General features: G+C 37.9%; 4 protein-coding genes across 7 annotated transcripts in view; 2 read left to right on the top strand and 2 right to left on the bottom strand.

The window, feature by feature from the left end:
• Positions 1-456: 456 nt before the first annotated feature.
• LOC115634708 lies at positions 457-4,097 on the bottom strand. The gene is made up of 8 exons (XM_030532588.1): positions 4,038-4,097; positions 3,782-3,940; positions 3,479-3,705; positions 2,634-3,425; positions 2,415-2,575; positions 1,405-2,343; positions 1,014-1,351; positions 457-958 (listed from the first exon to the last, which is right to left on the bottom strand). Exons 2-8 carry the CDS (start codon positions 3,910-3,912, stop codon positions 589-591), a joined length of 2,958 nt encoding a protein of 985 aa, XP_030388448.1. The 5' UTR covers positions 3,913-3,940; positions 4,038-4,097; the 3' UTR covers positions 457-588.
• LOC115634710 (methylosome subunit pICln) lies at positions 3,833-5,036 on the top strand. Of its 3 annotated transcripts, none has more exons than XM_030532590.1 (2): positions 3,833-3,961; positions 4,440-5,036. In XM_030532590.1, exon 2 carries the CDS (start codon positions 4,546-4,548, stop codon positions 4,936-4,938), a length of 393 nt encoding a protein of 130 aa, XP_030388450.1. In that variant the 5' UTR covers positions 3,833-3,961; positions 4,440-4,545; the 3' UTR covers positions 4,939-5,036. The 3 variants fall into 3 exon arrangements, with proteins under 3 accessions (XP_030388450.1, XP_030388451.1, XP_030388449.1); XM_030532591.1 differs by lacking the exon at positions 3,833-3,961 and adding an exon at positions 4,181-4,320; XM_030532589.1 differs by lacking the exon at positions 3,833-3,961 and adding an exon at positions 4,206-4,363.
• On the bottom strand, positions 4,950-6,005 carry LOC115634711. 2 transcript variants are annotated; one of them, XM_030532592.1, is made up of 3 exons: positions 5,987-6,005; positions 5,189-5,594; positions 4,985-5,125 (listed from the first exon to the last, which is right to left on the bottom strand). In XM_030532592.1, exons 2-3 carry the CDS (start codon positions 5,582-5,584, stop codon positions 5,069-5,071), a joined length of 453 nt encoding a protein of 150 aa, XP_030388452.1. In that variant the 5' UTR covers positions 5,585-5,594; positions 5,987-6,005; the 3' UTR covers positions 4,985-5,068. The 2 variants fall into 2 exon arrangements, with proteins under 2 accessions (XP_030388454.1, XP_030388452.1); XM_030532594.1 differs by lacking the exon at positions 5,987-6,005 and having other exon boundaries at positions 4,950-5,125; positions 5,189-5,630.
• The window catches only part of LOC115634707 (E3 ubiquitin-protein ligase Smurf1), a 33,672-nt gene continuing 12,799 nt past the window's right edge, over positions 5,806-26,678 (top strand). The window contains exons 1-7 of the mRNA XM_030532587.1: positions 5,806-5,833; positions 11,026-11,418; positions 11,498-11,536; positions 17,341-17,577; positions 17,644-19,888; positions 19,947-20,146; positions 20,207-20,370. Coding sequence (XP_030388447.1) covers positions 11,364-11,418; positions 11,498-11,536; positions 17,341-17,577; positions 17,644-19,888; positions 19,947-20,146; positions 20,207-20,370 — 2,940 coding nt within the window. The 5' untranslated portion in view covers positions 5,806-5,833; positions 11,026-11,363. The remainder of the gene's footprint in view (positions 5,834-11,025; positions 11,419-11,497; positions 11,537-17,340; positions 17,578-17,643; positions 19,889-19,946; positions 20,147-20,206; positions 20,371-26,678) is intronic.

The raw sequence follows: 26,678 nt of genomic DNA on the forward strand, positions 1-26,678 counted from the left end.
ACATTTTATGTACAGAGTATAAAAATTTAATTAAGAGACATATGTATGTATATTAGTGTACAGTTTCAACAGCATACATTTACATCAGTTTCTTATCTATGCGTGTGCAGTAAAGAATTAAGTCAAAGAAGCAACAGCCTTTAAAATTTACCAGTCATTATAATAGTGGCACACGGACACATTATCACTAACTAGCGGTATTTGCAATTTTATTAAAAAATTCGAAGAAGTACGGGAGTTATGGAAAATCATTAATAGTTGTGGTTCTGGGTATTCATCTAAATCATCTTGAACTAAAAATGGGGGTCCCTAGGTCTTAGCCCCCAGTTAGTGATAATGTGTACGTTGTCATGTTTCATCAGGATAGGTCAACATAAAAGGAAGTTCTGGCAGTAAATGTAATCTCTGCCCGTAGTAAAAGTAAAAATTTATTTTATTAATATGTACGTTAAGAACTTAGCTAATGTAAAGGATGATTTATTATTTGAAGTAATTTCAAAAAATTCAACGGAAGCAGTTTACTTTAAAATGTAAGCTTCTAAAACCGTACAACGGTTTTAACGTTATGTAATGTTCATGTTCTCGCAGTTAAAGTGCAGTTTCCCCAGGGCCCAACTCTTGAGAAACAATCAGTAACTTTTTTGTGCATACATGTTCATCTAGGCGATCTTGTTGAGTATCCTCGTATTTATGAATGGGGGTTTTGAGTGAGGAACAAGCTCCGCGTTTGCGTGCTGTGTTTGTGCTGCCGGGAGGCAAAGCTTGGACGTTAGCATCACCTAAAGCCACAGTGTTTGTTGGCTCGTTCCCATCCAAGCAATACAATAAGCTGGGGCTAAATTCTGATTCGTCGAAGTCATCAATGTCATGAGTTGTAGGACCAAAATCATCCGAGCGACTAGCAAACGAAAGATCCCCTGGACTGTTCGTGAGCAAACTACGTGCAAGCAAATATTCCCTGTAATTTAATACTGTATAAAATGCGAATTTTTTGTAGCTTTAGTTATTCTTACTTGAAATCATTAGAAAGCGAATCGCATTCAATATCGCTAGCTTTGTATCCAATGCGTGTATCATCGTTAGGGCCGCTTATATGCTCTTGCAATTCATTGGTAGTACCGATGCAACGCCGACTTCTTAATAAATCGACATAACCGCTCACTGACATGGTATCTTTGCTGTGAAAAAGCGGCGATTCCAGTTTACAAACTATCCTATCCAATGGATCTTTTTTTTCTTTATCCGATAGACTCAAGATGTTTCGTGCAGCATGTGTTTGAGTGGCATCTACGTTTCCCATTCCGTTGAATACTATGACAGGCTTACGCGACCGTGGTGTCATAATAGACTCCTAAGGATTGGTGTGAAATCTATGTGAAACGAATACGTGGGAGAAGCTCTTACCTGCATGGCCTTTGACATACGTTGTGTCGACTTTGTTATGGGAGACATGGATCGTCGTAAGATCGCTGGGGTACTAGTAATTAGGTCCATATTGTGGTTCTCGCTGTTGTGTACCAGTTGTTCGTAACCAACACTCATGGACATAGGCAGGTCGTTGGAAGTGCCACTTCCTTCCAACCCAGATTCTCCATTATCGTCGTCACTGTCTTCATCAATTTCTTCAGACTCTGTCTCCAATTCAATTTCGTTATTGTCGATATCCTCAAGCAGCGGGATGTCGGCATAACTACCTGCTGCTACCATCTGATTTGTGGTATCGGAACGTAGTTTTAGAGATGCCGAAACGCTACGCACCAAACGCTTACTGGTCTCCGGTGTGCTGAAAGGTATGCGAAGATTGCCCATGCTGACACCTTTCATGATTTTACGCGTTAGTGATTTCATTTCGACTATTGGCGTCAGTCCATTATGGTCCGGTAAAACCTGCGGCAACATATTGGAAAGATTTGGTTCGGATTTGAAAATTGACGTTTTCTGTGCTGGTGCGCGTGGACTATTGTATTTTCCAACATCAAGTAAATGATGTTCACCCCAGACCACGGATTTTTTTTCTGTTATACGAGTCAGCTGCTTATCTGCTGTTGTTATGAGTTTTAGCGATGTGTTTTCGTCAGATTCCTCCACAGATACAGCAGAGAGTACGTTTGACTGTTGCCGACTAATAAGAGCTGATGCATTTCTGCCACTATAACTACTGCTTGATGAAGTGAAATTGGTTTCAAGTGATGTGGATGAAATTGATTTCTGAAGCGGATGCAATGGGTTAGTGCTTATGGCTGCTGATGTTGTAGTTGAGGACGAACAGGCGACACTGACGGTTGTGGGACTTTGAAAAAGAACACGCAATTTTGGTTGCTTAACTTCTGAAAGATTAGGCGTCTGGCATGGAAAGAAAATCAGAAATACATGCGGTTATTGCTTAAATACAAGAAGAAGGATGTAGCCCTTACTTCTGTACCAATAGAAAGAACAGCAGGCGCTCGTTTGGGTGTGCGAGACATAATACCCTTGTGAAAAATGTGCTTTTTAATGGAGTCACCCAAGGATTTCGCACCTCGTGTGGCTTCGTTGTTTTTAAGGCGATTCATGACCACCAACTGCAAGGGTGTGCCTAATCAAACAATAAAATTAATACAAATTATTAAGACTGGAAGTACACCAATGCCTACCCTGGCCATTTTGCTTGTTGAATTGTTTGATAAGACGCCGCTTTTTCGATGATTCAGGCATACTCTGTATATGAGCATAAAGCTGCGCAAGCTCTGTTGTGGTGTTTGTGTTTGTGACTGCAGCTGTGGCAGCTCTATCAACAAAAGTGAATACGGTCTCAACTGTCGAAATATCCGAAACTGATTCATCGAGCATTTGTTCTGGCGACATGGTTTTTTTACGTTTGCGCTCAAGGAAATAAGCGCGTATGTCCGTTGCCAATTTGGTAGGCACGGCGAAAATCTCTAAGCCACGCAAAATCATATACGTAATGATGCTACTCATTTGCTTTGCCGTGTAATGAAGAACTTCGGGCGGTAGATTGCGTGGACAAATAAGATGAGGCGTAAACAGTGTGGCCAGGTTACCGGCGGACATTTTGTTAACACTCTCATGTTGTGCTACGGCGTGTAGCATTTCGATTATATGATGCAGTAGTACTCTATTATCCTCAGGAAGCAGAAGCATGAGCAATTGAATTGAGCTTAGAAGATGCTGTTGGTTTTCAAATGTGGCTCTAGTTGCCAAGGCCTGGCACATCGGCGCTATTTGTAAGTGGATAGGATAGTGCGCATCCGTAAGCAATGGTTCCGGTAGCTCAGACAAAAAGCTTTTAAAAACCGTGGCACAATCGTGGGCCGAAAAGCCCGACCGCCCTAGGTGGAGGGACTTTTCGTGTTGTAAATTCACACGTAGCTCATTTTGGCGCGAGACAGATCCTGTTTTGCGAAATAGTCCCTCCTGTATGAGATCTATGGAAATATCAGGGTTAATGAAAATAAAAATGTAGAATGAAAGGAGGTACTTTTTTCCAACATCAGAAACTCTTTAAGCTCTTGAAGGTGCATTTGAAAACCTGGGTTTATTGGCTTCTGAAGGCATTCTGAAGGACTATTTCTGCTTGCGCATGCTGTGGGCACACCGATTGATCCGCTATGCCCCAATCTATGTTTCTTTGGTAATCGATTCCACTTCTTTAGTTTGCCCTTGTCCTCGTACACAATTTCGTGGCAGGGAGTATCTAAGTCAAATCTAGATGTATATTGCGTTAGTTGACAATTTTACACATAATACATTTATTTATTTAACTTATAAACAAGAAACTTACTCATCTGTGTTCAGCTCAAGTTCAAAAGATAAGTGCATACGGACAAGAGACTTAAACTTTTCAAAATTGCAGTCGCGCATGCGGGACGCTAACTCGACGTCGTTGAATTCATTAATGTTCACGAAGTCCATTTTGTTAGCGGCATACGAACAAATAAATCTAGGAAGTATATGTGTAATCGTGAGTATAGCAAAAACCCTTCTGGTACATTAATTAATTACAATTCGTATTATGTTTTTCTATAAAAAATATTTACATATGCGCAGTGCTTATTTCTAGTTATGAACATAGGCAAAAATAAACGGGGACGCTATACACCGACTTCTATAAAAATAAGATATTATACACACTAGCAATAAGTGCTGTAAAAAGTAAACAATTTTAGTGTCGTGACAGCACTGTTTTAGTTTACGGCATTTAAGCGAGTTAAATTCACCGCGCGTTTTTATATTATTATCGATAAAAAATGGTTCTGATTACACCAGTAACACCACCTGAACATTTACTTTACACTGCCAATAACATAAGACTAAAATTGGGTAATAAAATAATTGGGCAGGGCACAATATATATTTCCCAAAAGTTAGTTCATGCCGCAATTTCTTCTATGTATGTATGTGTGTATACATTTTTACATATGGATATCTTACCTTTTCAGCTCTCTTTCTTGGCAACCTACCAATCTGCCTGAGGGAATTTGTATTGATTGGAAACAAGTGAGCCTGCACGGTATCTCGCTAAACCCCACTAAATGCATTTACTTTATGTTGGACCATCAAGTCATGTGGGAAGGCGTCTACATGGACGAGCCCGGGTCGTTATTAGAAAACAATCATGATGTCGAAATTGATAATAGTTTTGAATTTGCGATAATGGAACAACCAGTTACCGAATGCTGGTTGCTTCCAGACGATATCGACATACATAGCGTTGATACCATGTATCGCGTCATGACCACGTGTCAGACCTTACACCCTGATTCAGAGGATACAAATTCAGACGAAAGCGAAGACGAATTCGCAATTGGTGGCATAATTCACGAGGACCAAGAAGCTGGAAATAGCGACGAAAATGGTCGTGCAGAGTCTTGTGTGATGGGCGGCATGATGCAAGAGCTGAATTTGGAAGACGAACGCTTTGAAGATGCAGAGGAGTAAGCCGAAGAATATAAATCAATAAATTATTCTTGTGTTTAATATTTTCGTAAAAGAATAAATTCATAGTACTTATTTATGTATGTACATGTATACTAAAATTTGCATGTTCAGCTCTGAGGTTTTTTTTGTTTTACACGTGGTCCTCTGTTTGTCGCTTTATTTCATCATCATCCACAGGTACAGTAAGCTAAACAGAGTATGAATAAACTGGTCAAATTTCTATTATATGTTTTAATTTAACCATACTTACAGCATCCGACACCTTTATCATTTTCATTGCCTGACGGTAACAATCGCTATTGGATGGTAGTCTATCGTAGTTCCAAAACATTAATTTATCAAATGTGCCTGTCAAGCGTAATTGGCGGGCTGTCAAGCCTCTCATTGATTGTCTTGTTTCTTGTAGAACAGCAGCTTTAAATCCATCAGGCACACCGATTTGCTCTCCCAGCAGAGGATAACCTCGTAATGCATTTGTTGAAACTCTTCCTTCAAAAGGGTGTTCTGAGCGAGTGTAGTTGTTAAAATATGTGTCGACATTCGCGTGAGCATCACCATCGATTTTTGCAGGCAAGTAGTGCAAGTGCAATCCTTTACTGGTATTGCGATTTAATTTTTTTATATTAAAATCAAGCGTTATGGACATTATTCTATTTCTGGAAAATTAATATCTATGAATATATGTATGCACATATGTAAGTATAGTACACAAGAATGTCAACAGCGCCAAATTCCGCTTAGTGTTTCATAACGCAAAGTATTTAAACAAGTTTTGGAAAAGATGGTGAGCGCCAGTATTGAAAAACACTAACAGTAGTGAAAATTATATTTGTCGGTGAAAAGTATATGTTTAACGCAGCATGATGTTATAAACATCATTTTGTCGTTCGCAACGGTAATAAATGTGATTGAACCATTAAATTTTGGTTATGCTTTTCTATTAGTGGTGTCCATTTTACATTGTTCGGTTTTATACCTTACGTCGAATCGAGATTAAATTGACGAGAAATTAGTCACAAGTCCACATAAGAAAAGTGCACATACATACCTATTTCTACACAAATTTACATTGTTTTGAAGTGCATACACCCTTCGACGACAAAGTAAAATACTGAATATATTTACATAAGTGCTTGAAAACATCAGTATGTTCATTCAATATTGTAGTAATTGTATTGTCAACTTGGTATCTAGGATCTTGTAACAATTTGGCATTTTAGTAGCAACACGCACATACATATGTATGTATATATGTACATACATATGTATACACCAAACCCGAACGAGCTGGTATGATATGATCAAGTTAGTTTACAAAGCGGATAACAACATACATACATATGATGTAAAAATAGGAACGATGTACAAAAAAACCCAATTAAACATGCTTTTAGTTTGTAGTGTCTTTGCAAGCGCATATACATATGTATGTATGTAAGTACTTTGCATACATATATGTATTTGTATGTATGTATAGCTATATGTATGTATATGTTTTGTTATACCTAGCATTTATATGCATATACAAATTTATGAAATTGATAAAGTTGAATATTTTGTGCTGTACACATACATACATATGTATATACATGAATAAGCATGTATGTATGTTTATAATTTATAATTAAGTTGTATGTAATGTAATGTATGTACATACATAAGTGAAGATTTGGGAGCGTGTGAATTATTTTGGGCAAAACCCATGCATGCCTATGTACACACATCATTTACATACATATACAAGGAGCGTTCCAATGTAAACAGAACTTTTCGAATCTAGCGCCCCCTGGTAGCGCTATCTATATGTCGACTGGTGCGTTAGAATCTGCTATCTTTATTGATTGTCCAGTGAGAATTTCATGATTTCATCGATTGGAAGTGAAATTATTGCGTTTTAAGTGTCAGTATGATTGTGTTATCGGTGCGAAAATGAGCTTCGAACAAAGAGCCAACATTACATTTTGTTTTAAAAGTGGTAAAACTTTTACCGAAACGTTTCCATTGATGGAACAAGTTTATGGCGATGATTGCCTATCCCATAGCACAGTGCACGAGTGGTTTCAACGTTTTCAAAGTGGTCGTGAAGACATAAATGACTATCAACATGTGGGCCAATCAAAATTCGTGATCACCGAAAATCCATCGAAACTGTGCGTGAATTCATCAAAAATCAGCCGAAATCATTATTGAAATTGATGGAAATGGAATTGAACATCTCCAAAACATCGATTTATCGCATTTGGACCGGACATTTGGGCTTACGAAAGGTGTGTGCACGGTTTGTTCCGCACAAATTGATTGACGACCAAAAATTGCTCAGACGATCGACGCTTGTGACCGATTATTTGACCAAAAATCACATTTTAACCATTAACCACTCGCAGTATCTACCTGATACAAGTATGTCACCGTGCGACTTCTACCTTTTCGGAAAAATGAATTTGCCATGAAAGGAAAGCGTTATGCGGACGTAGAGGCCATTCAAAAGGCGTTTTCGCACCGATAACACAAACATACTGACACTTAAAACGCAATAACTTCATTTCCAATCGATGAAATGCCATGTCACTGGACAATCGATAAAGATAGCAGATCCTAACGCATCAGTCGACATATAGATAGCGCCACAGGGGGCTCTCGATTCAAAAAGTCCTGTTTACTTTGGAACGCTCCTTGTATATACTAACAAAATTTGAATACTGTAAGTGGTATTTTAATTGCTTCGTATATACAACATACAGTGAATCAATAAAGTCTTGGCACAAGCAGAATTTTTTATGAAATACGTATTTAATACCTATTATTGATGGGCTTTGAAAATTTTTTGTGATGCAGTTAGTAACATTCGGTAATTATCTACACAACACATGTGAAATTGTTCCGTTATCTCTCATACAACTGAAAATACACAAGAAAGAAGAAAGAAATAGCTTGAAAACACATCAAAAAAGTCTTGGCACACAGCATTAATTCGTCGTATATTTGCAAATATAACGGTAACCTTTACACACCTAATATTTTGTAACACCGCCCTTAGCCTGGATAACTGCTTCTAAGCGCCTACGCATACTTCCGACTAAGTTGGATGTCTCCAAAGGAGTTATTTCTGCCCATTCCGTGCGTATAGCATCTTTGAGGGAGTCCTTTGATGTTATTTTATGTTTGCGTATTTTTTTTTCCAAAATGTTCCAAATATGCTCGATAGGATTCATATCCGGCGACTGTGGGGGTGTTTTTAATTGTTTGCAATGCCATATAAGCCATTCCTGCACCAGATACGACGTATGCTTTGGGTCATTGTCCTGTTGAAATTGCCAACTACGTCCATTTAACCCCAATTTCTCCGCACTTGGAAGTAAATTTTCTTTTAAGATATTGAGGAACACATGTTTATCCATTTTTTCATCAATGAAGACCAAGTTTCCGACTCCAGATGCAGCTATGCACCCCCACACCATGACATTTCCCCCACCGTGCTTAATTGTTTTGATTATGTTATTTTCTTGGAGTTCTTTGTTAGGCTTCCGCCAAATTTTTTGCGCGCCATCTGACCCAAATAAGTTGTATTTTGATTCGTCACTGAATATTACACTATTCCAGAATGATTCCGGCTGATTTAAATGGAGCTTAGCGAACTCCAGTCTCTTCTTCCGATTTTCTTTCGAAATGTAAGGCTTGCGACGGGGGACTCTTCCATGGAAACCAGCTCTGTATAATGTGTTCCGTATTGTTTGAGGGTTAATATTTTCTTTAAAGCGTTCCTGCATTTCATGGCATAGTTTGACCGCAGAAAGCCTTGGGTTTTGTGCCACCGCAGCGACTACTACCCGCTCCTGGCGTTGTGTAAATTTTTTTGGCCGCCCGCTTCTGGATTTATGCTCCACTTGGCCGCTTTCTATGTAGTGCTTTATAATGTTTCGTACACTTGAAAATGGTTTGCCAACTATAGTGCCAATTTCGCGATAACTTTTTCGCTGGACATACAGATTTATAATCATTTTACGGACTTCTACTGAAATTTCCATGCCTCCACCCATTTTGATCGCTTTGTCACCAACTTAAGAGCAAAACTAACTTCAAATCACAAGGAAATGGAGGAATGAGCAATTATTGAAGACAGAGTAAGAAACAGATCAAAGAAAATTGAAAGGTTACCGTTATATTCGCAAATACACGACGAATTAATGCTGTGTGCCAAGACTTTTTTGATGTGTTTTCAAGCTATTTCTTTCTTCTTTCTTGTGTATTTTCAGTTGTATGAGAGATAACGGAACAATTTCACATGTGTTGTGTAGATAATTACCGAATGTTACTAACTGCATCACAAAAAATTTTCAAAGCCCATCAATAATAGGTATTAAATACGTTTTTCATAAAAAATTCTGCTTGTGCCAAGACTTTATTGATTCACTGTATGTATTAGAGAACTGCAACGAGTAGTAAATCGGTCATACTCGAGTATTTACACATACTCGGTATGATTATTTCATTTGGGTATAGTGACAAGCAATGACTGGTTGCGAACAAGCCCTCAACGAACACTCAGTTCGAATCAAAACTGCAAAAACTCAGAAGTGAGCGGTTGTGACCGAAACTTCTTGCATGATTGCAAGCAATGATTGGTTTTAAACGAACCCTCACCAACCAGTCAGTTCGACTCATAACACATATGTGGACAACAAAGTTCGCGAAAATCGTATCTAACCCAAGCCCGGGAACTAGATAACGGTAAATGACTTGTAAAATTTGTATACAGTCCTTCTAAGCTGAATTTAATAAGGTCGCACTGTAAAACCTGTTTGTTTAAAATCTAAAATATTCTAGTTACCTTAAAGTAATATTTGTGTTTAAACGAAACAACAGTTTTTGTCAAGATGCCCAATTCAAGTGGCGCAAAATAATCAATAATTTGTTGTTAGTAAGCATTAAATTTTTCTTTTTATTAAATTACAATAATTAAATTAACTTTAAATTAAAAAAAAAATTAAGAGTATCTGGCTTGGTTTGGGAGCAGTGGGTGATAGATAATGTTAAGACTTAAGGGGGGTCCTATTCAGATGGCGAGAAATGTATGTATGTATGTATGTATATGCATAAGTACACAGCTGCCATAAGAAGGATTGGTGCAGGTTTCTATTAAATAATGAGGGTGAGAGGCTTAAATTCGTTAGTCAACATAAGGTTACATATGTGTGGATGTCAGTATTTTACACCAGCGGTGGGCACGTAGTGGCTCTTTGGGCTCCCAGGGCTCTTTCCGTTATGTTTTGGTAACTGGCGACAGCCAGACGCACAAGCAGAGTACCGATCTCGAGCAAACTTACAATAACAAAATACACGCAGTTTTGTCGCCAGCCAGACGCACAAGTAGAAGACCGAACTTACAAACCTATCGCGACAGAGTTTACAAAAACAAAATACATGCAGTGTTGTCGCCAGCCAGACGCACAAGTAGATCGATGCAATAACAAAATACACACAGTGTGTGTACTGATGATTGATTTGCAATACCCGCTGATGGTCACTTATGCACTCACATTCAAAGTGTATTGACAAATTATAAATTATAGTGTTTCAGTATCCATTATTAACATCTTCAATGCTTCAATTAGAAGCAAGTTTTGCCAGCACTTATGTGTGCGAAGCTGCATTTTCAAACATTAAATATATTAAAAATGTTTATAGGAATAAATTAAGTGACATAAATTTATCAGATTTATTACGAATTGCTTTAAGTGAAGAGGAAATAGACTTCGAAAAATTATTAAATGAATGTTCATAAATGCGATCAAAATTTTTTTCGGTGTACCTTTTTTTCCTAATTTTTTGCTCGCAGTTTATGATGTTCTCATAACCCAAGCGGTAGTTTTTGTTGTAGATGTTGTTGTAGGACTCCCAAACTAAAATTTCGTGCCCACCGCTGTTTTACACGATTACTATGCGCTTCATTCTTTAACTAACTCAGATATACAGATAAACGTAGATGTGCGACAGTCACTATTAATCTTAACTAGAAAAATATATGTGTGCTTATATTTGCCGATTCGAACTCACTAATTCTACATACTTCTTTTATATATTTCGCAGTGCGTCTTGCATTTCAGTTTTTTATTTAATCTTCGTAACGAACATGCAAAATTAATGAGTACCTCTTAATACATGAATAATAATTTAAATAATGGAACGTAGCTGTAACGACAACAAGCGGCCAAGGCTGCCAGCATAAGTAACAACAGAGACAACTGCAACTTATTTATTTGCCGCTGTCATTTCCACCTTTTATTGCTTCCTGGATGCGGTACATACCAACAGAGTTTCCACACAAAAACAAAACAACTTCTTAATATGCAAACATGATTAACATTAAATTGATATAATAAAACATTAACAAAGTAATTGGAATTAATACTATATAGTCTAAAATTATGAATAAATTGGACTACTCGCGTCGTAATGGTACGCAAAAAGTTCGAATAACAAGTAAGTGTGTATATATAATATATGTAATATATATATTTTTGAATGTTTTGTGCATGTTTTTGTACCCGTATTTTTTCAGTATTGTGTGCGAGAAACTTGGCCCGAAAGGACTTATTTCGTAAGTATTACCAAAAATACACATTTAAATCAAATGTAAGAACGAATGGTAGTTACTTTCTTGTTAGTATGAAGGAGAAGGACATAAACCCATGTATAATAACATCCCGTACCCAAAGGGTAAAAGAGAATATTAGCTTTGTGCGTGCAACACACAGAAGGAGGCGTGGTAGACCTAGACCCCTGAAAGTAGGGGGTCAGTTTGACAAGACGAGTCGATTTGAAAATGTCCGGCTGTCTGTATAAACGCAATGATCTCAGAAAGTATAAGAGCTACAATAACAACACTTGGTGTCCAGATTCTCCAAAGTCCTTTTGCTAAGTTTCATTACGATAGGCCGATTGAGCAGGAAGTTATAGCCATATATGCAATCACCAAGCACTGCCTGCAGCTGTTGTTGTTGTTGCTGCTTTGCACAGGCACACGAGATATACACAGACACACATAAACACGCATAGTCACGCACACTCTGTTCGTATGCAGTTATAAATCCTTTGTGGGAGTTCGAATACCAAAGGAGGAAAAATCGTTCCAAGTTCTTCATACTTTTTATACTCTGTGCATGAAATGTACAAGAGTATATTAGGTTTACGCGAGGTGAAAAATGTAACAGGCAGAAGGAGGCGTGGCAGACCCCACAAAGTAAATGGTATGGTATGGCTGAGGTAATGGTTATTACCCGCACTCTTAGGCCTGAAAGGCCCCATGTGATACCATATAATCTCTGTTGACTTTCTTCGCTACTGTGGCCACCCGGTGATTTCAAGAACCCTTGCGATATTCGCACAGTCAAAGTTTACCAGGTCTGAGAGATCATTCAAGATCTTCCCAGGGTAAAAAGTCTGGTCCTACTGAATGCTGGGAAGTAACAGAGGAGCTACTCGATACTCGCCTCCTCTTCTTCATATTCTACAGTTCTGTTCAACATTGTGCTGTATGCATGCTCCAACAGACACATAGACGCAATTACTATGTAAATGTGCAATTATACACCATTTACGTGAGTTCGAATACCAAGAGAGGTGTATAATTAGACATTTACATGTCTATGTGTCTGTTGGAGCATGCAGACAGCACAATGTTGAACCAAAGCAGCAACAACAGCTGCGGGCAGCGCTTGGCTAAATACTATATTATAATGAATCTTAGTATACGGAGGTATTTGCCTAATTTGAGTCAAAAAACCATGAATTGCGGTAGCGAGGGGGGGGGGGGGGTGTTGTAGGTAATTTCCAAAGAACTCATTTTCTGCGTATTCACATAAGACAACTTGGACTAAAATTTGGTGTCCCTAGGTCTTACAGTCTCCGAGATATAGGCGATTATACGAACGGCGTTACGTGTACACATAGGGCAACAGTCAACCAAACAGCAACATCAACAACAGCTGCGGGCAGCGCATGGTCGGTCTATCATAGTGAAACTTGGCATACGGACACATAATACCAAGTTAATTATACTCTGTACATGAAATGTACAAGAGTATACTAGGTTTGCGCGAGCTGAAAAATGTAACAGGAGGCGTGTCAGACCCCACAAAGTATATATATTCTTGATCACCATGACAACACGAGTCGATCTATGTCTGTCTTGGAACACCTGGATCTCAGAAACTATAAGAGCTAGAGACACCAAATTTTGTGTGTACGCTGTGTTTTATTTTTTTGATTTTCTGTATGAACACCTGGATCTCAGAGACTATAAGAGCTACAGACACCAAATTTTTCACAAAGATGCTTTATGTGTGTACGCTGTGTTTTATTTTTTTGATTTTCCCTCTTACTTTCTCGGACTTAGGTGAATCTGGATACCTAGTTTGGCTATTGTAACTCTAATACTTTCTGAAATCCTTGCGTTCATACAGACAGACGGTCGAACGGACAGACGGACATTGCTATATCGACTCGACTTGTCATCCTGATCAATAATTTAAACCGTAACTTAAACTTAGTAGGCCTATGTTTCAAGCTTCAAACTCTTTAATTAAACACAATTTTAACATTTCTCTTTAATATAAAAAGCAAATACATTTTGCCCAAGCACTTTCCGCTGTTGTTGTTGTTATTGCTACTTTGCACAGGCACACGAGACATACACAGACACACAAACACGCATAATTATTCTACACATATGTATGTACAGAGTATTTCTAAGTTGGGACATAGAAATTGCGTCTATGTGAGTGTCTATGCATGCATGTGTGAGTATGCAGGCAGCGCTTGGGCTGTGATTATACATGGCTATAACTAATGTTCAATCGGCCTATCATGATGAATCTTGGAATTCAGCAATTGCAAAATTCTCAGAATTATGGGAAATGTTACATTACTAGCAGGTCTCCCGTCTTTGCTGGCTCAGTATTTGTGCTTCCAATTATATGTTTATTTACTATATGATATTTCTCTTCCGACACTCTCTAAAGTTTCTAAAGAGTTCATTTCCCAAGTTCATTTCGAGAGCTAGACCATAAAGTACAATAAATACTATGTAAGGTTATATGTGCATACATACATATGTATATTTATGTATATATGTAGTATGATAGGTATAAATCAAGGCAAGTAATTTCTAAAATTAAAAGCTGTACAATTTGGCAACGTTATTTGGTCAACATATGCAACTGCACAACATTTAAATGAGCGTGCACACATACAAATGTATGTATATACATACATATGTACATATATCATACTTATTTCTTATACTCTTCAATGAAAGGTTACAAAAATACAACGCAGTTTATTCTGTATTCTTTCTCAGAGTAAATACATAAACCAAGTTTAAAGTTAATCTGATTTCTAATTCTCTAAAACCACTTCTTGGTGCTCACCTATGTACACTTTGACAGCTTTTGAGCTTGTCCCGCGCGGGATATTTAGTTTTTATTTAAAAATCGGGACGTCTGGCAACGCTGATATGTACATCCATATGTACATTTTATATTTTGATGCAGGCGCTATCTATCCCCATATGCATGTACATACATGTGTACATATACACACATATAAGTGTATGTGTTCAATTGTACAGTTCAACATTTATCCATATGTGTTTTTTGAATATGAATGTTGTGAGTGTAAAAGGCGTGTTTCTGCTTTTGTTAATCGCAAGAATACATTCACGGAATAGGCTTAACGCTTAACGTCTCCCAGAATTCTTCAGAATACATTTGTAGCGTTGTTAGCTGACGCAACCTTTTAAGACAAACGGTAAATCGCTTGTAAATATGAGATCAGCTGAGGTGTTAGAGATGGGCATGTATCGATGGTCATCACGAATCCGTATGCACGGTGAATGGATACACACATTTTTCTTTGTAAATTGAATAATTAAGAGAATGTCGATATTTAATTTATGCTTGTATACATGTGTATATGGTAGTCCAATTTCCAAGGACCGATATATATATATATATATATATATATATATATATATATATATATATATATATATATATATCGATATTTAATTTATGCTTGTATACATGTGTATATGGTAGTCCAATTTCCAAGGACCGATATATATATATATATATATATATATATATATATATATATATATATATATATATATATATATATATATATTAATTTATTTTATGCAAATTAACATTGTTATTTTTTGGCTATGCACTCAAAATCCCTTGCTTTTTTCAACAATAAAATACATGTATGTACATAACACAATGTTTTAAGATAGACTTTGTGCAAAAAACTGGAATAAATATTATAGTATTTCCTTACTTTAAATTATATAATGGTCGTGTTTTTTTTGTTTCCATCGCATTTTACGTTCATTATTATGACGCATTATTTCGTCTTAAAATGGAGTTATTTTTTAAATGCATCGTGCATTATTTATTCAAAATTTTAATTTTTTATCGTTTGGGCTATGGGCTGTTGACGCGGTTTCCTTGTGTGCCCCAAGAAAGCCCCAATAATTCAGTATCCAAGAAAAAAAGTAAAAAACCGAGTATGCAGTTTTATTTGTATTTTTTTTTATTGATTGTAGAAACCACGTTTTGAACGATCGGTTGAAAAATGTGGAATTTTCAAACAAATTTTGGAGCTTGTTTTCTCCCCTTTGGAGCTCGAATTTTTAAAAATCCCTTTTTCTAAGAGTATACAAACTAAGTTTGAAGTTGATCAAATTAAAATTGTAAAATATTCATACAAACGTTGGAGCCTGTTTTCCCCCTTTGGAGTTCGAATTTTACAAAATTTAAAATTCCTTGCGTTCATCAAGACGGACAGACGGGCGGACATGTCTAGATCGATTTCTCTCGTCATGCTGATTCAGAATATATATACTTTATGGGGTCGGAGATGCTCCCTTCTGCATGTTACATACTTTGCACAAACCTAATATACCCTTTTTACCCTACGGGTACAGGGTATAAAAACTTCCACAGCGTACACCCATAAGGCATCTTTGTGCAAAATTTGGTATATCTAGCTCTTATAGTATCTGAGATCCAGGACAGACAGACATAGATTAGAGATGGGCACGGGCCGGCTATTTTCGGCCCGACACGACACGGCCACGAAATTAACTTTTAGAAACACGCACGCGCACGCACGACGAAAATTTTTCTTAACACCCAACACGAACTTTTTATATATTAAATATACAAATTTAAAAAAAAAAAAAAAAAAAAAATTATATATATATATATATATATATATATATATATATATATATATATATATATATATATATATATATATATATATATATTTTTTTTTTTTTTTAAATTTGTATATATATATATATATATATATATATATATATATATATATATGTATATAAACATTACAAATTTTTATTCAGAAAGATTATCTTATCAATATTTGAGCTAAGAAGCCGAGTTCGCTCATTTAAAATATGTCCAGAAGTGGAAAAAACTCGTTCGCTTGTTGCAGAGCTGACAGGCATATTGAGTACATGCCTTGATAATTGCCTTAGCATTTTAAATTTTGTTGCTTTTTTCCAGAATGTTAGCACACAAATTCCTGGATCAACAACACTACTTATATAGTCATCTATTTCAATATCCATTCTTGACCTGTCCAATTTAATTTTTTTTTTGAATTATTAGTGTCCAAAAATTCAGAAAAGTCGTGTTGACTATTGGGTGCTTCATTTTCTGATTCAAGTGTTAAATCGTTATTTAAGCTATCATTTATTTCAGCTAGCATCGGTTTTAGTGTTCTTTCGTGTTTCCTCGTGCGTGTTTTGTCGTGCCTTTTTGGCTCAACACGAACACTCACGGCCACGCATGAAATCGGAATTTACAACACGAACACGCGGGCTCACGCGTGGCACGAAGTGCCACGACAAAAAACACGGCCCGTGCCCAACTCTAACATAGATCGAGTCGTCTTGTCATGCTGATCAAAAATATACGTATATACTCTGTGGGGTCTGCCTCCTTCTGCCTGTTACATTATTCAGCTCCCGCAAACCTAATATACTCTTTTACATTTTATTATCATTATTTTATTAGTTTTTTACTGCTCCAAATAATGATTATTGTGTTGGGCTTTAAATTAAAACTCAAAATTAATCATTATATTGTGAAGGAATCAATACAAAAATTTAAAAATTCATTATTTTTAAGTTTCATAATAACATTCATAGTGATTACACTCCCTGGTTTTGTGGCATTCAAATGTTTTATATTTTTTTTCCTTCTTTGTTTTTTCTGTGCACTAAATACGAATACTGAATGCGATTTGGGTACTTTTGCGGCTTGAAAATTCATGATAATCACACCATCGTTTAAATTCGTCCTACTCTTTCAGGTTTACCAGACCCATTTGCCAAAGTTCATGTAGATGGAACTGGACAAGTATACTCCACCGACATTAGCAAATCTTCACTTGATCCTAAATGGAATGCGCACTATGATCTGTTTTTAGGACGCGGGGATGCCATTACCATAACAGTGTGGAATCAGCGTAAGATTCACAAGGGTAGCGGTTTTTTAGGTTGTGTGCGTATACCGGCAGGCACGATCCAAAGCCTTAAAGGTGCAGGCTGTAAGTAATCCGGTAAAAAAGGATTTAATGTAAAATTAAAGCTAATGCTCGATTTTTTCTTTGCAGTTCAACGATTGGATCTAGGGAAACTGTCGCCGGATGACGATGAACTCGTCCGTGGGCAGATCATCATTTCGTTACTGCCGAAGGATGGGCCATGCAGTGGCAATCCACTTGCTATTGTAGGACCCAGTGGCGATGTGCGTGGTCCTTCGGACGACGATTCGGCTGAGGGCAGCATCCTGCCAGCTGGCTGGGAAGAGCGACGTACTGATAACGGGCGCATATACTATGTGAATCATGTGACAAAATCAACCCAATGGGATCGGCCTACAGCATTGATGTCAACAACGATACCAGCACCAACATCCCCGCACCAGCGCCAGCAAAATGGCAACGTGGATAAACAGACGCCACCGGGTCCTACACGGTCAACAACGTGTACAAATCTTCTGAATGGCCATGGAAGTCGCTTGGTACGGGAAGCTGACGAGCGACGGCACTCAACGGAAATACTTTCTAGTATGGATGTAAGTGTTGGAAATGGAAAGGAGAACACAAGTCCCGCACCTTCAGGAAGTATAAACAGCACAAAAAAAGCGACACCGACCAGTCGTATCAGTACTTCTGCGTTGGAACAATGTACCATTAACGAATCAGTAACGCCCATTGCAGCAGAAGTAGCTACGCCTCACCCCTTAATTCACAATGAAAATCATGCGAAAACGTCAAAGTGTCAGTCCCCGCAACAAGCACCCCTCTCGACGCCTATGAATGACCATGCTGGTAATGAGACGACGACAACGGGCTCTACGACAGTAGTCCCACAGCGTAGTGCACAACACCAGCAGAACTATGTAAATGGTAATATTGGTAACAGTCAAACGGCGCAACCGCAGAGCGCAAACAATGGCTGGGATGAGCCACCCTCAAGGCACAGTTCGACATCAGGAACAGTAGCGACAACAATAAGCAACACTGAAACAGCGACTATACCAACTTCAACTACGACTACACCAGCAGCATCGAACGGCAATGTTTATAGTACGATTGGGAATAGCAACCAATCGACAACGACGGACCCTGCGAGCAGAACCCAAACGACGACTGCTCCGTCTGTACAGCGATCACAACGACGTTCCTCCCGTGCACACGCTATAAATATCAATGGTGGCAGCGGCAGCGGGGCAGGAACTGGTAACGTTGAAGATTTATCGACGCGCCGGCGGTCCTCTCGTGGCACACGTGTAGCTGGAGGTGGCAGCCACTTAACGACTTCTTGTCAACGTTACACCTCGGCTGCACTTTCAGCGGCCAACCAAGCAGCTCGACCCTTCCTAGATTTGCCGCCGGGCTATGAAATGCGGACGACCCAGCAGGGCCAGGTGTATTTCTATCATATACCTTCCGGAGTATCTACGTGGCATGATCCCCGCATTCCGCGCGATTTTAATACGCAGCACCTTACTTTGGATTCTATTGGGCCACTTCCCAGCGGCTGGGAGCAGCGCAAAACTACATCGGGCCGAGTCTATTTTGTGGATCATAATAATCGCACGACGCAGTTCACGGATCCTCGCCTCAGCGGCAGCATTATACAGATGATTAGACGTGGTACGACTCAGGGGACAAGTTCTACCGGAACTGCTACGCAGCCAACAGTAGCAGCATCTATGGCCAATACGCCAAATCGTATTACCAGCAACAGTACCCCAGCACAAAATGTATCTACACAACAACAGCACATTGTTGTGCCCGATTTACCACAGGGACTGCTCGAGGGTGCCGATCTACTCCCTAAATATCGACGAGATCTCGTGGGTAAACTACGAGCCCTGCGTACCGAGCTGCAAACCATGCAGCCGCAGTCGGGCCATTGCCGCCTGGAGGTATCCCGCAGCGAGATTTTTGAAGAGAGCTACAGACTGATTATGAAGATGCGACCAAAGGACATGCGCAAGCGCCTAATGGTGAAATTTAAGGGAGAGGAGGGCCTCGACTATGGAGGAGTAGCACGCGAATGGCTGCATTTACTGTCGCGTGAGATGCTTAACCCGCAATACGGCCTTTTTCAGTACAGTCGGGATGATCACTACACGTTGCAAATCAATCCTGACTCGGGTGTTAATCCGGATCATTTGTCGTATTTCCATTTCGTAGGCCGCACGCTGGGCATTGCCGTATTCCATGGTCATTGTCTAGATGGCGGTTTTACAACGCCTTTTTATAAACAGTTGTTAAACAAGCCAATAACATTGGGGGACATCGAGGGTGTGGATCCAGAACTGCATCGAAGCCTTACTTGGATGCTGTGAGTAACCAATTCAGGACATTGTGTTCCAAAACTGCAGTGTTTTTGCGTTTTGCAGTGAAAGTAACATTGGCGGAATTATCGAGTCCACCTTCAGTGTAGAGAACAACAGCTTTGGCGCACTGGTAGTCCACGAACTAAAACCGGGCGGTGCGTCTATAAACGTCACTGAAGAGAACAAGCGCGAGTACGTAAAGCTTTATGTAAATTATCGTTTTATGCGTGGTATTGAACAACAATTTCTGGCCCTTCAGAAAGGTGCGTAATCACGTGAAAAGATTGAAGCTTTAACAAATATACACACAATGGTTTTTGCAGGTTTTTGCGAATTGATTCCTAGCCATTTGCTACGGCCGTTTGATGAACGTGAGCTGGAACTGGTAATTGGCGGGATATCAAGTATCGATGTAAACGATTGGCGGAACAACACGAGACTGAAGCACTGCACACCTGAAACTGTTCAGGTGCTTTGGTTCTGGCAAGTGAGTGAACTTTTTTGACTAAATTTGTCGTTTCTACTAATCATCAGATTGAAAGTGAATCGCAATATTCTCGTCTAAATGCATCGGATATATGTATATGTACATATATGTAATCGTACAAACAGGCGTTTGAGCTTGCGCATTGCATGATTTCATCTTTTTCTTTATTCGTATATATTGCGGTATATTTATTCGTATACAGATGATTTTCATATTGGCAGAGAATAGGTTAGTTACCAGAACCTGAAATTTGGACTAAAGTGTCCTTTCACAGTGCAGGAGAGTGATAGATAGCGGTTTCAATTTGGTTTTGAATGGATATGAAAGAATACAACAATAGCATACAAAAACGGAAAACATGGTTTTTGAAATTTACCTTGGGGTCTGAATTATTGGGATTATCCTGTAAAAATTTGAATTTGGGGCACGAAAAGGCACCGCCCAACCCAAATTGAAAATTTGGACTTAAGTTTGCTTTTATAGTACATATGAGCACTAAGATGCTCCAAACAGGGAAAATACACTCCAAACTGCTTAGTATATTTTTTAAAACTTTTATTGACTATAATTTTTTTCAGAATTGACCTATCATGATGAAACTTGGCGTACAGACTCATAATCACTAACGGGATGTAGTTACCAAATTTTCGAAACCTTACACCCAAAGGGTGAAAGGTTATACTAGTTTTGTGCGAGTGTACATGGAACACACAGAAGAAGGCGTGGCAGACCCCACAAAGTACATATATTTTTGATCGGGATGACAAGCCGAGTCGATATAGCCATGTCCGTCTGTCTGTCTGTATGAACGCAAGAATCTCAGAAAGTATAAGAGCTAGAATAACCAAATTTGGTATCCAGATTCTCCTGATCCCGAAAAAGGACGAGTTTGTTCATTTTTTCTGATACAACCTCCCACTCCCCCCTATTCGCGATTTTCTATAACTCCCGTAATTCTTGGAACTAAAATTTGAACTAAAATTTGGTAGTCAGTGAGTAATTGTATATCCGTATACCAAGTTTCATTATGATAGGTTGATTAGAAAGAAATTTTTAGCCATATAACCAGGCCCAAGCTGTGTCCGCAGCTGTATTTGTTGCTGCTTTGATATAATTATGTAATGGACACATACATCTGTGCAAGTATTTAAACACGATTCTGATGTAAATGTATGTATGGAATATTTTATGTTTAATTTAATTTAATTTAATTAATTAAATTTTTGTTAATACTTTGATTTTGTTAATACCTGCTCGACTTTAGCAATCCTTTCTTGTACTTGTACCGTTTGTACTTATGCGGTTGGTGAATGCAAAGAAACTTGTGAGAGTAAAAACCACTACCAAATTTGAGCGATTAATTGAGTATTGGTTTATCTTGGACTGGGCAATTTTTTTTACTCAGTCGTTTTGAGTGTTCGCTCAGCACGATCAATTCAGCTGCGTTGCCTGCAGTACTTGTACTTAAGTATGATTTGCGGTGTTGACCTCGCATTATCAGTATGTACATGCAAGGTGTGTTCCAAAGTAAACAGGACTTTTTAAAAAAACAACAAATGGTTTTTCGGCAAAATCAAATCTGCTTCAATACAGCTTTTTGCACGATCCAAAAGCATGTCGAACGAGTGTTTTAGCTCGTTGGCCGGTATGGCCGCCAGTATGCCGGTGGAAACCTTTTGAATGGCCTCTACGTCTGCATACCGCTTTCCTTTCAAGGGCAAATGCATTTTTCCGAAAAGGTAGAAGTCCCACGGTGAATATGGCGAGTGGTTAATGGTTAAAATTTTTATTTTTGGTCAAATAATCGGTCACAAGCGTCGATCGATGAGACGATTCTGAGCAATTTTTGGTCGCCAGTCAATTTCTGCCATCATCCCTAACTTACTCTCGTGTACTAATGTATGCCGACGACGTAAAACTTTGCCTCTCATATAACGATGTTCAGTTTCATGACAATGATCTCAATGCCTTCGAATTGTGGTGTTCTGTTGAACTTAAATTTTGTTAAATGCAAGCTAATAACGTTCCACCGATGCAAGCCTCATTTCATTTCATATTATTTAAATAACTCTCCTGTAGAAGGAATTTTCATTGTTAACGACCTAGGTGTACTGTTTGATGCTAAACTTTGTTTTAATGATCACATCTCCACCATTGTTAATAAAGCAAAGGGAACTCTAGGCTTTATTAAACGTTGGGCAAAGGAATTTGATGACCCCTACACAACACTAATTTTGTATACGGCTTTGTTTAGTTAATTAATTTAATTTAATTAGTTAATTAATTAAATTAATTTAATTTCTTTTTTGTGGGGTGGTACAGGGTATTTAAGAGTTGAGCCTGCTCGACTTTAGCATTCCTTTCTTGTTTTTCAATATTTGAATGTATATCTAGTTTGTTATATATTTTCTTTATGTTTAATATTGACAGTTATTTGTCAATTAAATAAATAAATAAAATTTGTGCGGAACAAACCGTGCACACACCTTTCGTAAGCCCAAATGTTCGGTCCAAATGCGATAAATCGATGTTTTGGAGATGTTCAATTCCATTTCCATCAATTTCAATGATGATTTCGGCTGATTTTTGAGGAATTCACGCACAGTTTCGATGGAATTTTCGGTGATCACGAATTTTGATTGGCCCACATGTTGATCGTCATTTATGTCCTCACGACCACTTCGAAAACGTTGAAACCACTCGTGCACTCTGCTACGGGATAGGCAATCATCACCATAAACTTGTTCCATCAATTGAAACGTTTCGGTACAAGTTTTACCAATTTTAAAACAAAATTTAATGTTGGCTCTAACTTCACTTCCAATCGATAAAATGTTATGAAATTCTCACTGGACAATCGATAAGATAGCAGATTCTAACGCACCAGTCGACATATAGATAGCGCCACCAGGGGGCGCTAGATTCAAAAAGTTATATTTACTTTGGAACGTACCTTGTATGTATGTATGTACTAATATGTATGTATATATGTTTGTACATATCTAATAATATGTATGTACATCTATACTAATATTATAAAGAGGAAAGATTGTTTGTTTGTTTTTATAGCCTGTACCCAAAGGGTGAAAGGCTATACTAGTTTTGTGCGAATGTATGTAACACACAGAAGGAGGCGTGGCATACCCCACAAAGTATATATATTATTGATCAGAATGACAAGACAAGTCGATATAGCCATGTCCGTCCGTCCGTCTGTCTGTATGAGCGCAACGATCTCAGCAAGTACAATAGCTAGGATAACCAAACTTGGCATTCAGGTACCCCTCAGCCCTAGGCAGAACGAGTTTGTGTTTTTTTTCTGATACCCCACAAAGTATATATATTATTGATCAGGATGACAAGACTAGTCGATATAGCCATGTCCGTCCGTCCGTCTGTCTGTATGAGCGCAACGATCTCAGCAAGTACAATAGCTAGGCATTGAGGTACCCCTAAGCCCTAGGCAGAACGAGTTTGTGTTTTTTTTTCTGATACACCCCCCCCCCCCACTCCCCCGCAATTCTTGTTTTTCCTAACTCCGGTAATTCTTGGAATTTTGAACTGAAATTTGGCATATACATCCAGTTCGTAGTTATTTGTCCGTATGCCAAGTGCCATCATGATAGGTCAATTATGAAGAAAGTTATAGCCATAAATAAATCGCTGCTCATGCGCTGCCCGCAGCTGTTGTTGTTGTTGCTGATTTGTTTCAACTTTATGCTGCATACATACACGCATAGGCACGTGATGTAAATGTATGCTGTTAAAACTGAACATAAACATGTCTTCCAATTTCATTTAATTAATTAATTCAATTTTTTTTAAATAATATAATTTAAAAAAATATTTTTTTCTTTTTAAATTTTTCTTTTTTGTGGAGAGTACAGGCTATTTTACTGTCGGGCTTGCTCGACTGTAGCGTTCTCTCTTGTTTTTTTTTTTTTTTTTTTTTTTTTCACCGATTTAATGGATTCTTTCCGTGGGCTATATTATATTTGCAAAAAAGAATGGAATCTGAATAGCATGCTGTTAGTTCATAATCATCCTCGAAATATTATCACTTTAAATATTAAGGCAATATTATTCAAAAGCCCACAGCCAAAATAAAAATAAGTAAAAAAGCTAAAGTCGGGTGTCCCGACTGTTCAGAGTATAATTACAAATCGATCGACACCGTGATTAATATTGAAGACATTTAAATTCACTAAATCATATATATAGAGTCAATTTCCAGTAGCCCCAAGGCCAAGCCTTCGAATCAGTAGGGATCGACATACGAAACCAATGTTTTACGGTATGTTGACCTATCACGGGTCGGAGCTCCTGAAAATCAATTTATTTTGCTACCACAAAATAAAACATCAAATATCTTTTACAGAAAATCTCTGACCTAATCAAGAACAGCAAAAAATCTGAAAACGAACAAAAAATCATTAAAATAATAAAATCCAAAATAAATTTTACTCCTTTGTAGCTCCTAGCAAAAAGAAGGATGTATGCGTGTTATAAAATGTATATTTTTTATTTTTTTTGTAAAAATACCCGTGCGAAGCAGGAGCAGGACGATAGTATCTCTATATATATAAAACAGTTTGTTCTGACTGACTGACTAACGGTAAGAGCTAGGAAGCTGAAATTTGGACATGAAATCCCTCTCCAAAGGGGGAAAACCGGCTCCAACGTTTGTATGAAAAATCTACAATCCGATTAACTTCAAACTTAGTTTGTATACTCTCATAAAGAATACAAGGAAAATTGTGTACTTGGTTTTTCCTGGGGCCAGAATTAGAGGGATTTTCCCGTGGAAAAATTGGGACCCGAAAAGCCATGTGCAATCAACGCACAGCCCAAACGGTAAGAGCTAGGAAGCTGAATTTTGGACAAAAGTTCTCTTTTATGATTTTGGAAAATTCGAATGCCAAAGGGAAAAGGGACTCCAAAGATTGTTTGGCTTCAAACTTGAATTGTGTAATCTATAAAAGAATTAAAAAAACACTGCTCACTTGATTTTTCACCATTTTTCCTGGGGCATGAAAAAGGGGGGTTTTCCCGTGGACAATTTGAAACACAATCAACACCCCACAACCCAAACGGTAAGAGCTAGGAAGCTGTAACTCAAGTATCCCATCATAGTGAAGGTGAGCATTTTGGTAAATTCGAGCTCCAAGTGGGGGAAATTGAGCTCCAAAGTTTGTTTGAAAAATCCTCATTTTTCCACCAATTAACTTCAATATTGGTTTTAATAATCTATAAAATGCAAAAAAAAATTGCATGCTCGGTTTTTCGATGTTTTGTGTTGGAGCTTGAATTATTGGGGTTTTAATATTTATTAACTTTTTCTCAAATGAAAAGATTGTGTTATAAATTTTGTCCGATCGATTTGAAATTTGGGTAATGTAATCTACGTAACTAAATCTACAACTTTGCATCCAAGGATTTTCAAAATATAGAAATACGAGGTTTCGCTTTACAAATGCTGGGAGGATAAACAACATAAAATTCATATCAAACAGTTGGGGGCAACATAGTATACATTAGACAGCTGCATGAATGGCAAAAAAAAAACACATTCGAATGCACAATGCTCAAAATGAGTTGGGTGAATTAGAATGCAAAGGCAAACTGATATGAATGAATGATTATACACACATACAACTCAGTCGCACTCAGTCGAAGCGTAGAAAAACGAATTGAATGGAGTGAGTATACAAAAAATTTAAACGTAGTTCTCGTATGATTCGAATTGTCATCCGGTAAAGAAGAAAGAAAAACTTTAGTCAATAAAATGGTTGATATTTAATTTTCATTTGTACTTGTTACTTACTTGTATTACTAACATAACATATTTATTTTATATTAGAATTTAGAAACATCTGGTTAATTTTGTCCGGATTGGTGGCTGATAGACAACGTTTATCTGTTATTAAATTTTTAGCGTTTGAAAATGTGCGTTCCAAAGCCGCGCTACTGGCTGGAATGCAAAATATTTTGCAGCTTGATTTGTGCAACAGACGAACTCCCTCCTTTATATAAGGAATTGTACAGGACAAATACGACGCTTTTAAATAATTATCTGTCCATATATCATTGGTATAAATATTGGCATATCCAAAGGCTTTAAATTCCTCAATTTCGTCCTTTATCGGACCAAAGTGAGCAAATTTTACAATAACTATAGTAGAGTTACTAGAGTAACTCGAATAAATCGAAATGTTTTACAATATGTCAATTGTTTCATTCCGTTTAACGTTTCATTTATTCTAACTCATTCCAATGAATGTCGTATGCTATAAGACACACATAAGACA

This window comes from Scaptodrosophila lebanonensis, unplaced genomic scaffold, assembly GCF_003285725.1.
Source record: "Scaptodrosophila lebanonensis strain 11010-0011.00,11010-0021.00 unplaced genomic scaffold, SlebRS2 tig00000001-arrow-pilon, whole genome shotgun sequence".
NCBI classification, from domain to species: domain Eukaryota; kingdom Metazoa; phylum Arthropoda; class Insecta; order Diptera; family Drosophilidae; genus Scaptodrosophila; species Scaptodrosophila lebanonensis.